This window comes from Bos taurus, chromosome 3 (assembly GCF_002263795.3).
Source record: "Bos taurus isolate L1 Dominette 01449 registration number 42190680 breed Hereford chromosome 3, ARS-UCD2.0, whole genome shotgun sequence".
Classification (NCBI taxonomy): domain Eukaryota; kingdom Metazoa; phylum Chordata; class Mammalia; order Artiodactyla; family Bovidae; genus Bos; species Bos taurus.
Genome location: NC_037330.1, coordinates 44,296,855 through 44,310,906, shown reverse-complemented (window position 1 = coordinate 44,310,906; position 14,052 = coordinate 44,296,855). Strand labels below are relative to the sequence as shown.

General features: G+C 39.5%; 1 protein-coding gene across 4 annotated transcripts in view; it reads right to left on the bottom strand.

Annotated features, from left to right (window-relative positions):
* PLPPR5 (phospholipid phosphatase related 5) overlaps nt 1–14,052 on the bottom strand; it is a 133,936-nt gene that overhangs the window by 41,368 nt on the left and 78,516 nt on the right. For all 4 annotated transcript variants that reach the window (XM_003585865.6, XM_010803287.4, XM_024990060.2 and 1 more), the window contains exon 4: nt 3,052–3,228. In XM_003585865.6, the coding sequence (XP_003585913.1) occupies nt 3,052–3,228 (177 nt within the window). The remainder of the gene's footprint in view (nt 1–3,051; nt 3,229–14,052) is intronic.

Genomic DNA, 14,052 nt, shown 5'->3' with positions numbered 1-14,052 from the left:
CCCTAATTCAAACAGAGTAGATCTCTTGAGTATATGTACCATACATCTACCATTACGTTCATCCTCTATAGAACTCTTCATGTCCATCTCGTCCCACCTGACTGCAATCTATTTAAGTACCTGGATTGTATCCTTTTCATGTACTTATTCCCAGTACCAAGCACAATGCCTGGATTAGAGTAGGGTCTCAGTAAATGTTTGTTTCATGAAAGAAGAAAAGGAGGGAATGTTTGAGGGAATAGACTGGCCATTACTGTCTGACTCCAGCAACAGATTCCCAGAGAAGCCAAGTCATATTTATGACCCCTTTGCAGGCCCCTTTAACAAGCACTATTGTCAGATGTAACTGCATTTCAGCTCCATGGGTCTGGAACATCTTTGCTGGCACCTCATCTTCTCCTCCTATGGGTTTAGGAGGAGACCATTGTATAAAGCAAAACATACTTTTACACTGACACAGTAAAATCAGAAACACTATTTTTATGCATAAAAGCTTGTTTAGCCATTACATGGTTAAAGCACTTCCATATGACCTTTTTATAAGGTCCTTTCCCTGGATGCATGGGAATGGTTGAAGGGCCCTATGGAAGGTTCTGAATATGTGCAGTAAGAGGGTCTTGAGCTCAAGGGGGACCCCTAGTCCAATTCATCATTCCCCACATGGTTCTCAGACGAGGAAGCGAAAGGAAGATATGAGTGCTCTAGGCTTAACCTTGCAAGGTATCACAATGTTCACTGGCAGTCAAGGGAAGATGGCCACAGCCACAAGAGGAGATGAAGCCTGATGAAATACCAGCCAAGATGTTCCAGACCCACGGACTAAAAATTCAGTTACGTCTGACGCTAGTGCTTTGATGCTTCAACTTTTGGCATGCTGTTTGCTGTGCCTATGATTATTTTCTTAGGATTTATGTGAAGCATTTTTTTTGTTTGTTTTATAAAAAGTTAGCCTGTTTCAACTGTCTTAAGTGAAAGCAAGGGAAAGGTTTGGGGCCATGCTTGGGCCCCTGTTTGCATGAGGCTACAGGATATCTCTGGGGGTAGGGAAGGTAAGCCTAAGTTTCCAAGGGACCTTGGACACAGCAAGGAAAGGCATCAGAAAGAAAAATAGAAAACGGTCTAGAAAGGGATCAGGATATAGTCACTACTTTTACCACAAGAAGTCTAGAAGAAATAACCTATATAAAATGCCCGGCACATACAGTGTGCAAATCATTGGTAGCTGGAAAAGTCTGTATAAGCTTTAACGTACTGTTATAAACTAGTGAAAAGAAGCTGAAGAAAGAAAGTTACTCCTGAGAAACAATTTAAATGTAATTAAAATATAAACTGTTTCTTGCAATGTGTCAATGCAAAAGTACGTTTTGATTTATTCAGTAGTCTACACCTTTTTCCATCTAGGTAAAATGTTACATCGGGCTTCCCTGTGGTTCAGCAGTAAAGAATTCACCTGCCAATGCAGGAGACATTGGTTTGATCCCTGGGTCAGGAAGGTCCCCTGGAGAATGAAATGGCAACACACTCCAGTATTCTTGCATGGGAAATCCCACGGACAGATGAGCCTGGTGGGCTATAGTCCATAGGGTCACAAAAGAGTTGGACATGACTTAGAGACTAAACAACAACTACAACAAAAATGTTGCATATCCATACCTATAAAGGATTAATTAAGTCTAAAGCCGAAGAATTGATGCTTTTGAACTGTGGTGTTGGAGAAGACTCTTGAGAGTCCCTTGGACTGCAAGGAGATCCAACCAGTCCATCCTAAAGAAGATCAGTCCTGGGTGTTCATTGGAAGGACTGATGCTAAAGCTGAAACTCCAATATTTTGGCCACCTGATGTGAAGAGCTGACTCATTTGAAAAGACCCTGATGCTGGGAAAGATTGAGGGCAGGAGGAGAAGGGGACGACAAAGGATGAGATGGTAGATGGCATCACCGACTTGATGGACATGAGTTTGGGTGAACTCCGGCAGTTGGTGATGGACAGGGAGGCCTGGTGTGTTTTGGTTCATGGGGTCACAAAGAGTTGAACACGTGAGCGACTGAGCTGAACTGAAAGCCAGATTGAAACAACTAAACCTACAGAACTAAAATTTACACAAATAGTCCAAGGAGATTTTTATCACAGAAGTAGAGATGGCAGGCTTGCCTCATTAGGAGTCACTGTGTGTGCTCTTCACTCCCTGGCAAAATCTGATTTGAGTGATATTGCCTTGGAAACTCTCCATGGATTTTCAGTCACTGAAGGCGACCAGTTCATCTCACAAGTGAGGTTCACCTGTTATCAGGTTCACGGACTTGGCAGCTCAGGAGAGGGCTGTTTGGAGGCACCAGGGCACTTTGGGATACTCTACATACTTCAGGACGCTAAGTGCCCTGAGGAAATTTTTTAAACATTCAAATAAACCAGTCTTAAAAACCCATTTGTAGGGAAGGAATGGAAATGCAAATGTAAAGAACAGACTTGTGGACACATTGGGGGAAAGACAGGACAGGACAAATTGAGACAGTAGCATAGCACTGACATATACATGCTATCATGTGTAAAATAGTAGGAAGATGTTATATAACACAGGGAGCCCAGCCTGGTGCTCTGTGATTACCTAGAGGGGTGGGATGAGGGGGCTGGGGAGGGAGGCTCAACAGGAAAGGGATATGTGTGTGTGTGTGTATAAATTATGATTGGTTTGCATTGTTGTACTACAGAAACCAACACAATATTATAAAGCAATTTTCCTCCAATCAAAAAATAAATTCAAAAGAAAAAACATCTAGGGAGGTATGAGTGTTTTTTCAGCCCCATTCCACTTTGCATGAAAATATTCTCTTCACTTTTAAATGTAGAAAATATGCACTTTTCACCCCAAGCCTGACTTTAGGCAGAACAAATGAAGGAGAAGAAAGAAATGAGTGATTTAAAACATATGTATTTCCATTTCATAGACACCTTTCAAAAGCTAAACCCAGTGATTCACACCTGTATTGTCTACTAGGTGGTTATACACATTAATTAAGAAATAAATTATATGTAAAGAAATTTGTACTTACAAGAAATACTGCTATAGATATTCCAACCAGAAAGCCTGCTATCACATCAGACCAATGATTTCGATATTCTGCAACTCTGTTGAGTCCAGTAAGAAAAGCCAAACACATTAAGCCTAGGCATAAAACGGGCTTAGCAAGTCTTGTTCCTTTGGCTTTGATTGTGTTGGTAATGTACATCTGAAATAGCAAACAAAAAGCGTGAATGTATTTCCTTGATATACACCTTATACATGTATCTGTACACACATATTTATAGGAACCGATATATTTATATAATTCAAATAATTAACTACAGTTTATACATTTTTTGAAGAAGTTTCTTAAAAGTAGAGTTTAAAAGTAGTGATTAGTTAATTGTACTTACCTTATATTAAGTAATGGTCAATTCTTATGTAACATTAATCATTTAAGATATTGAGTTGCAGACATTCCAAGTCACTTTTCATAAACTTTTAATTACTTACTCTCATTTTATCTGAATTTACATTTTATATAAATACTATTGGAAAGGGAAAACTAATGAATGTTTCTAATGTTTACATTTGTGTATACCAAATTGAGAGGATGAACACTTTAAAAAGGGGCTTCTCAGGCGGCTCAGTGGTAAAGAATCCGCTTGCCAACGCAGGAGATGCAGGAGGTGTGGGTTTGATCCCTGGGTTGGGAAGATCCCCTGGAGCATGAAATGGCAACCCACTCCAGTATTCTTGCCTGGGAAATCACATGGACAGAGGAGCCTGGTGGGCTACAATGCACAGTATTACAAAGAGTTGGACAGGACTGGCTACTGAGAGTGCACACATACTTTATAAAAATCAAACTTGTGAGCATATCTATAAAAAACAAAATCAAGTGGATTTCACTAAATAGATCTTACTTGGAAAAAAGAATTTAAAGTTCATTACAGTACAAACATTTACTTTTATGCTGTTATCTGAAATTGTGAAAATACTTTAACAAATTTTATCAACCAGTATAAGAACAACAACAAAAACCCCTTAATTATATGGGAGAAATGTGTCAGTTAAACCAAAATAAGCAGTAAACACCTACATTTTTGGCATCTTCATATATGCTAATGAAGAACGTGTAAGTGTCAGCTGGTTGCACAGAATGAAATCTTTTCAAGTTGCGAGACACCATGTCAAGAAACGCAGTTCTTCCCCAATTTGATTTATTTTATAGCTCAACTGCTCATAATTTCCTATATGCATTTCTATAGAAGTGAATCTGTTGACTGTGAAGGAATGTGTCAGTTATTTCAAGTCACCGTGTGTGTGTTTAGTTGCTCAGTTGTGTCCAATTCTTTGTGACCCCAAGGACTGTAGCTTGCCAGGCTCCTCTGTTCTTGGGATACTCCAACAAGAACACTGGAGGAGGTGGCCGTTCCCTTCTCCTGAGGAACCTTTCTGATGCAGGCATTGAACCCTAGTCTCCTATATTGCAGGAGGATTCTTTGCTGTCTGGGCCATCAGGGAAGCCCCTATTTCAAGTCACTAGTAATTATTAAAGAGATGGCTTTCACAGTACAATAAGTTTTTATGACATTAATGTCAGAATCTGATACTGATAATATAGTCAGAAAAATACTTACAAATGCATATAACCACTTGCCTATTGTCCTCAGTTGAATAAAAAATATATATATTTGACTAAGAGATTAAACCAAAATCAGCACTTAAGCTTTTAGTCCATGGCAGCCATTTTTGGATGCTATGAAATTCAGTAATTCTTTTTTCTTTTTTTTTTTTTCTGGGCAAAGTTTGTAGCCCTGTTAGCTGCCAGTACACACTATGAATATTTAAACAGTTCATATGATACAAGGTTTCTATCTAGCCAAGTCCTAGCCTTTTGCAAACTATCTTAGGTCTCAATGCTCTAGGAAATAAATTTAAAAAGCTGGATTATCTTCATTTTGGCATATGACCTTCAGAGCTACGTCTGTGTATTCTAAGCCTGTGCTTAGAAGAGCTGAATAATCTCAGTTAAGAAGAATAAGTAGACATGAGAGAGAAATAGGAGGAGATGAGAAGAGAAAAGGATGCTTCTGCCATTCCAAGAGAATATATTAAAGACATCTGCCCACATGAGTAAGAAGACAAGAATATCACACCACTTCAGGTTTCCAGTGATGCATCTAGTAGAGTAGTTTCTTATTTGACTCACGCATATAAACAGGGAGTGAAATTTAAGCTGCTAGTGAGATTTTCTGACTCATTACTGACTTCTTACCTTTGCATTTCTTCATGTCTGTCAGAACACTAAAAGACAACCATCCTCATTAAAACAAAATGAATATGAAATGATAACTGAATAATATTAATATGCCAATAATCATTAGAGCTATGATTTTCATGAGCGATGTCTGTTCAAGACAATGTTCTAAGCATTTTACTTATGAAGTCCTCAAAATAACTGTAAGATATCATCATTACCTTCATTTGACAGATAAAAAAATTGACTCAAGATAAAGCTTATTATAAAGAATACGCAATTTGACTACTGAGGGTGGTACTTTTGAGAAAGAGAGATGTCAAAGGGAAGTAAGGATAGAGCATTTTGGTGCCTCCACCCTTCCTTTCTCTCTTGATTAATTTCTTGCCTGGAAAAAAATGGCCAGTGGACATAAACTAAGTATCAGTGAATGCAAGAGAAATAAAATTAAAAACAGGGGAAAGAAGGCCACCAGAGCACATAGGGGTGAGGCTACATCTGTACTCTACTATTAGGGAGAAGTAGGAAATGGTATAAGTGTGGTTTGTGTAGAAAATCTTCTATAGAATCTATATGACTTTGGAAAGTATTTGCCTTCTCCTTCATCTCCAGAGGCCACCTCAGATAGAGCTCAGGCCTTACTTGTCCAAGTTGTGTTGGCTTATTAGTAATCCTTGAGCTTGGGCTGTGATCCTCTTAAGTTTCGCTTAAATTTCAATTCATTCCTAAGTTGTATGACTCAAGTATTGTTTATAAGCGGCCCCAGGATACAGCCTGGTCACTATGCAAACTCATGAAGGAGCTTCTATAATAGGAATAGCCTGAGATTTCGCTCTTCTTCCAACAGATCCCACTTAATGTCCAGAACCAGAAGAGAAGAAAACTGAATGCAAAGGGTTATGAAAGAAGGGTGACATTTGTTCAAATACTTTCAACTTTAAAGTGGATCATAATCCTTTATAATGCACAGATTTTTTTTCAGTTGGCATGGATGTCACAAAAGAAAATTTTCAGTTTTCACTTATACATACTAGAAAACTTTCTGGTTCTCTAGTACTTATGAATATGACTGCCTTTTAACCAGTCTAATTGTGTTATCCTTTCAGAAGGTCTATTATCCCTAATTTGCAGAAAAGGAAATTATGGCATAAGAAACTATTAAGCAAGTTGGATGCAGGACAGAAATTGATTATTTATGCTCTCTTGGTTTTTAATTCAGTTATGAAACCATCTAGGTTAACCAGATGTCAAAATGTAACTAAAATAAAACACAAGCAGAAGGGTGTATGATTTGAGCAGGATGGTATCTGTTCAGTCTTCAGTGGATGCTCGCTACCTTATAAGCCAAGCCATTTAGCCATAATTGGGCAGTTCTTATTCATCCATCCCACAAATGTCTATTTGCCCAAATGCAGAAAGCCAAAACTGGTCATTTTCTATCTGCTAACAGCTGGGGTATATTCTTCAACACCTTTTCCCTTGTTTCTACATTGTATACAATAATTGACACATATATAAAGGGGTTTTGCTTACTTGAGTGCTTTTACTAAAATATAATAACAAAGCCCAGGCTTCCCTGGTGGCTCAGACAGTAAAGAATCTACCTGCAATGCAGGAAACCCAGGTTTGATCCCTAGATTGGGAAGATCTCCTGGAAAAGGGAATGGCTACCCACTCCAGTAATCTTGTCTGGAGAATTCTATGGACCGAAGAGCCTGGTGGGCTATAGTCCATGGGGTCACAAAGAACTGGACATGACTGAGCGACTTAACACTTTCACTCCACAATCACAATGCCCATGTCATGTAGTAATGTGAATGGACACAACTGTAAGAATAATCATCAATCTCTTAGGTAAACTGAGAAAGCACTGTGTAATTTTAAAAACAATACTATTATAAAACAAAAATAAAAACACAAATGTTTGTGTTAAGCACTTACTATAAACCTGAAACTATTATTCAAAGAGAAGCCATCTAGGTTATATCCAGAAGGATGAGCATGAGTTCTCAGTGAAGAGGAAGTGGGGGGAAAAGTTGTCCTAGACCCAGGCAGAGCGCCCATGGCCCCCTGTATGTCTCCTAATACCTGCATCATCCCCACAGCACTCACCGCAATGCATGGTTTATACTAATTTGTTCCCTTCACTACACTAATGACATATAAGCCAGATCTGTGTTCTGTACTAACTTGTGCTTAGTTAGTACTTTGCCTGAGACACTGTAAGCACTTGAAATAAATATTAAACTAAATAAAAGAGGGAATACATGAAAAATGCAAAGCTACAGGAGAATGAGCATGGAGTATTTCCCTCATAGCATTTGCCACTACCTAAAAATCATGTTCTCTATTTTGTGTATGTATGCTTATCTGTTGCCTCTATGAGAATATTCCATTAGAGTAAAACCTCTGTCCATTCACAATTCTACCTGAAATTCATTGTTGTTGTCATGGTTTAGTCACTAAGTCAAGTCCAACTCCTTTGTGATCCCGTGGACTACAGCCCACCAGACTCATCTGTTTATGAGATTTCCCAGGCAAGAATATTAGAGTGGGTTGCCATTTCCTTCTCCATGGGATCTTTCCAACCCAGGGATCAAATCCGTGTCTCCTGAATTGGCAGGTAGATTCTTTTACCACTGAGTCACCAGGGAAGCCCACTTGAAATGCACAGAACTCCTTTTACATAGAAGGTACTCAAAAATGTTGAATGAGTGAATGTATAAAAGGCATGCTTGGGGAAAAGTGAATTTTTGAACTTTTGTCAGAAAATACACATCACTATCAGAAAATGTCTTGCATATGCATTTGTTTACTTGCTATTGTCCTTCTCCTCCTATCTCATATTGCCTGAATCAAAACTTGAACTTTCTGTCACAGAATGGACCTGTGATAGAAAGAATATTAGCTCTCTAACAATGCTGAAGCTCTAATCCTGGGAACCTGCGAATAGGTCACCTAATCACATGAGTGTTTAAAAGTGGATAACCTTCCCTAGCTTTAGTCAGAAAGAGACCTGAAGATGCTATGATATTGTCTTTGATGATGGAGAAAGGGAGCCACTAACCAAGGAATTCAGATATCCTCTGAGATCTGGAAAGGTAAGAAATAAATTCTCTTTAGAGCCTCTTGAAGGGATGCAGCCAGGCTGAAACCTTCAGTTTAGCCCAGTGAGACCACACTGGGCTTCAGATCTACAGAACTCTAGGATTATAACTTAGCGTTGTTTTTAAGCCCCTATGTTTGTGGTACTTTGTCATGGTTTAAAAAGAAAACTACTATAATGAATCAATATCTGCTTCATGTGTGAATGAATAAATGGACTGGAATTTGTAAAAATGACCTATAAGAGAGAACTGTGGCCCAGTGATTAGATCACTTGCTCTAGAATCAAAGAGTTTTGGGTTGAGTCCCAGCTCTGCCACTTACTTAAACAAGTTATTCAACCTATTTTGAACTCGTTATGCATAAAATAGCTGTGAAAAGAAGAGAAGTGAAAAGCAAAGGAGAAAGGGAAAGATATAAACATCTGAATGCAGAGTTCCAAAGAATAGCAAGAAGAGATAAGAAAGCCTTCTTCAGCTATCAATGCAAAGAACTAGAGGAAAACAACAGAATGGGAAAGACTAGGGGTCTCTTCAAGAAAATCAGAGATACCAAAGGAACATTTCACGCAAAGATGAGCTCGATAAAGGACAGAAATGGTATGGACCTAACAGAAGCAGAAGATATTAAGAAGAGATGGCAAGAATACACAGAAGAATTGTACAAAAAAGATCTTCACGACCCAGATAATCATGATGGTGTGATCACTGACCTAGAGCCAGACATCCTGGAATGTGAAGTCAAGTGGGCCTTAGAAAGCATCACTATGAACAAAGCTAGTGGAGGTGATGGAATTCTAGTTGAGCTATTCCAAATCCTGAAAGATGATGCTGTGAAAGTGCTGCACTCAGTATGCCAGCAAATTGGGAAAACTCAGCAGTGGCCACAGGACTGAAAAGGTCAGTTTTCATTCCAATCCCAAAGAAAGGCAATGCCAAACAATGCTCAAACTACCGCACAATTGCACTCATCTCACACGCTAGTAAAGCAATGCTCAAAAGTCTCCAAGCCAGGCTTCAGCAATACGTGAACTGTGAACTTCCTGATGTTCAAGCTGGTTTTAGAAAAGGCAGAAGAACCAGAGATCAAACTGCCAACATCTGCAGGATCATGGAAAAAGCAAGAGAGTTCCAGAAAAGCATCTATTTCTGCTTTATTGACTATGCCAAAGCCTTTGACTGTGTGGATCACAATAAACTGTGGGAAATTCTGAAAGAGATGGGAATACCAGACCACCTGATCTGCCTCTTGAGAAATTTGTATGGAGGTCAGGAAGCAACAGTTAGAACTGGACATGGAACAACAGACTGGTTCCAAATAGGAAAAGGAGTTCGTCAAGGCTGTATATTGTCATCCTGTTTATTTAACTTCTATGCAGAGTACATCATGAGAAACGCTGGACTGGAAGAAACACAAGCTGGAATCAAGATTGCCGGGAGAAATATCAATAACCTCAGATATGCAGATGACACCACCCTTATGGCAGAAAGTGAAGAGGAACTCAAAAGCCTCTTGATGAAAGTGAAAGTGGAGAGTGAAAAAGTTGGCTTAAAGCTCCACATTCAGAAAACGAAGATCATGGCATCCAGCCCCATAACTTTATGGGAAATATATGGGGTAACAGTGGAAAAAGTGTCAGACTTTATTTTTCTGGGCTCCAAAATCACTACAGATGGTGACTGCAGCCATGAAATTAAAAGATGCTTACTCCTTGGAAGGAAAGTTATGACCAACCTACATAGCATGTTCAAAAGCAGAGACATTACTTTGCCAACAAAGGTTCATCTAGTCAAGGCTATGGTTTTTCATGTGGTCATGTATGGATGTGAGAGTTGGACTGTGAAGAAGGCTGAGTGCCGAAGAATTGATGCTTTTGAACTGTGGTGTTGGAGAAGACTCTTGAGAGTCCCTTGCACTGCAAGGAGATCTAACCAGTCCATTCTGAAGGAGATCAGCCCTGGGATTTCTTTGGAAGGAATGATGCTAAAGCTGAAACTCCAGTACTTTGGCCACCTCATGCGAAGAGTTGACTCATTGGAAAAGACTTAGATGCTGGGAGGGATTGGGGGCAGGAGGAGAAGGGGACGACAGAGGATGAGATGGCTGGATGGCATCACTGACTCAATGGCCGTGAGTCTGAGTGAACTCCGGGAGTTGGAGATGGACAGGGAGGCCTGGCGTGCTGCGATTCATGGGGTCGCAAAGAGTCGGACACGACTGAGCGACTGATCTGATCTGATGCATAAAATGCAAATGATAGAAATATTACCAGGCAGTGTGGAAAAAATTAAATGACATAATACAGGTAAAGTACTTAGCACAGCAATAGTGCACAGTAAGCTCTTAGTACTGCAGCGGTTCAGTCACGTCAGACTGGAGAATACAGCAGGACCCAGACCGACTACACTACGTTTTGCTGCAGAATTGCCTGGTGAGCAGAGATCATCGGGGCTCTGGCAGCATCGTGGCTAAGCATGGAAAACCCACATTCTTCTCTTGCTTTCATACTTTTTCACTTTTTCCTTATGCTATTTTGCCATTTTCCCTCCCTTCCATGCTCTCTTCCTTAAAAGGTCCACTAATTATTTGCAGGTAATTATCATGAACTCTCTTAGCCTTTGCCTTTTCTTTACTACAAACTAAAAGGCCTTGATTTCATCCATCCGTTTCTATATATATTTCTTTATATATAAGGGCTCAGATGGTAAAGAATCCACCTGCAATGTGGGAGACCTGGGTTTGATCCCTGGGTTGGGAAGATCCCCTGGAGGAGGAAATGGCAACTGCACTCCAGTATTCTTGCCTGGAGAATCCCCATGGACAAAAGAGCCTGGTGGGCTACAGTCCATGGGGTTGCAATGAGTCAGACATGACTGAGCAACTAAGCACACACAAAATGCTTGATACCCAGTGCAGGAAAAGTGCATATATATATATATGGTTTCAAATGATACTGAATATAGTTTCCTGTGCTTTACAGTAGGTCCTTGCTTATTTTAAACATAGAAGTGTGTATATGTTAATTCTAACCTCCTAATTCACCTTCACCATCACCCTTCTGCCAACCACTTTGGTAACCATAGATTGATTTTCTATATCTGTGAGTCCATTCCTGTTCTGTAAGCTCATCTATATCATTGTTTAGATTTCACATATAAGTGACATCATATAACACTTGTCTTTCTTTTCCAGACATACTTTACTTAAAATAATCTATAGTGCTGCAAATGACATTTCATTTATAATGGGCAAGTAATATTCCATTGTGTACATACACCACATCTTCTTTATCCATTCATCTGTCAGTGGACACTGAGGTTGTTTCCATGTCTTACCTATTGAAAATAGTACTGCTATGAAAACTGGGGTGCACACACCTTTTCACATTAGAGTTTTCTCTGGATGTATGCACAGGAGTGCAATTGCTGGCTCATATGGTAACTCTATGTTTAGTTTTTTAGGGAACGCCCATATTATTCTTCATAGCAGCTGCACCAATTTACATTCCTACCAATAGTGTAGGAGGGTTCCCTTTTCTCCAGACACTCACCAGCATTTAATATTTGTAGACGTTTTAATCACCACTATTCTGACTGGTGTGAGGTGACACCACACTGTAGTATGGATTTGCATTTCTCTCGTAATTAGCAATGTCGAGCATCTTTTCATGTGCCTGTTGGCCATTGTATGTCTTCTTTGCAGAAATGTCTTCTGGCCATTTTTTTTTCAATTGGATTGTTCTTTGATATTAAGCTATATGAGTTCTTCGTATATTTTGAAAATCAATTCCTTGTTGGTAGTATCATTTGTAAATATTTTCTCCCATTCCTTAGGTTGTCTTTTCATTTTGCTTATGGTTTCCTTTGCTGTGCAAAAGCTTTTAATTGGGTCCATTTGTTTATTTTTGTTTTTATTCCATTACTCTAGGAGATGGATCCAAAAAAATATTGCTGCAATTTATGTCAAAGAGTGTTCTGCCTATGTTTTCCTTTAGGAGTTTTATAGTGTCCAGTCTTACATTTAGGTCATTAATCCATTTTGAGTTTATTTTTGTGTATACTATTAGAGAATGGTTTAGTTTCATTTTTTTACTTGTAGCCATCCAGTTTTCCCAGCGCCACTTATTGAAGAGACTGTCTTTTCTCCACTATACAGTCTTGCCTCCTTTGTCACAGATTAACTGACCATAAATGAGGAGTTCATTTGAATTGCACCCTATAGTCTTACTCATGGAACTACAATCCACAATCAGGTTAGAACTGGATTCTTTAAAGTGATATCCAAGTATTGACTACTTTAATCATATTTTTTTTTAATTTTGGTTTTGTTTTTTTTAAATAACTACATAGCATTTCTGGTCATATTGTTTGTAGTCCTCACATGGACCAATGCCCTACCAAGTTCCTCTTATCCTGGATTCCTGGAGTTTTTTTTTTCAAAAAAAATCAAATTTCATAATTGTTTTCAAAAATAGCAGTTCACCTTGTCAAAACCCTTTTGAACTGTGAGGCTGACATCAAACTAGTTCTCCTTCTCTCAGTTTTTCATTAGTACATCAGTTCAGTTCAGTTGCTCAGTCGTGTCCAACTCTTTGCGACCCCATGAATCGCAGCACGCCAGGCCTCCCTGTCCATCACCAGCTCCCGGAGTTCACCCAGACTCAAGTCCATCGAGTCAGTGATGCCATCCAGCCATCTCATCCTCTGTCGTCCCCTTCTCCTCTTGCCCCCAATCCCTCCCACTATCAGAGGCTTTTCCAATGAGTCAACTCTTCATGTGAGGTGGCCAAAGTACTGGAGTTTCAGCTTTAGCATCATTCCTTCCAAAGAAATCCCAGGGCTGATCTCCTTCAGAATGGACTGGTTGGATCTCCTTGCAGTGCAAGGGACTCTCAAGAGTCTTCTCCAACACCACAGTTCAAAAGCATCAATTCTTCAGCGTTCAGCCTTCTTCACAGTCCAACTCTCACATCCATACATGACCACATGAAAAACCATAGCCTTGACTAGACAGACATTTGTTGGCAAGGTAATGTCTCTGCTTTTGAGTTAGTTACATTAGTACATACAGATCACCAATAACAAGACAGTGTCAAGGGTGGAATTCCATGACGCTCTACTGGAGACTTATTCGCAAATTGGTACAGAGACACTGAACAAAATATGGAGTGTTCACTTATTAAGCCAGGTGTGCAGTGACCTAATTATTGTCTTATTATTGTATCCAAACTTATCTATGATCATAAGTTTGCCAAACTGCAACGGAAATATATCTGATGGGGTAATAGAACTGTGTATTAGAATGGAGCTGTGTAATTCTTTTGTAATAAAATTGTGATGAAAGGTAATGTGATGTTGGAAAGGCCATGGACTTTGTACCAGACAGATTTGTGTTCACCTAATTCAGACTTTTCAGAGCTGTGGGGGGAAAGTGCAATAAATGGTGGTGTTTTGAAGTCATACGTTAATATACTACAGCATAGGTTGTATGGAGCATGCATTTACTTCCCCCCACCCCACAAACTGACCTAAACTTTATCACGGGCATCCATCCCACACTGGAGAGGAATGGAATGGGGGAGGGGAAAAACCTGAATAAATGCTCAGTTGTTCCGAGTTTCTCACTGTTCTCTTTCTGGCAAAATACTCTGGCCCAGTTGGAAGCCTTCAAGACTGCCTGAGG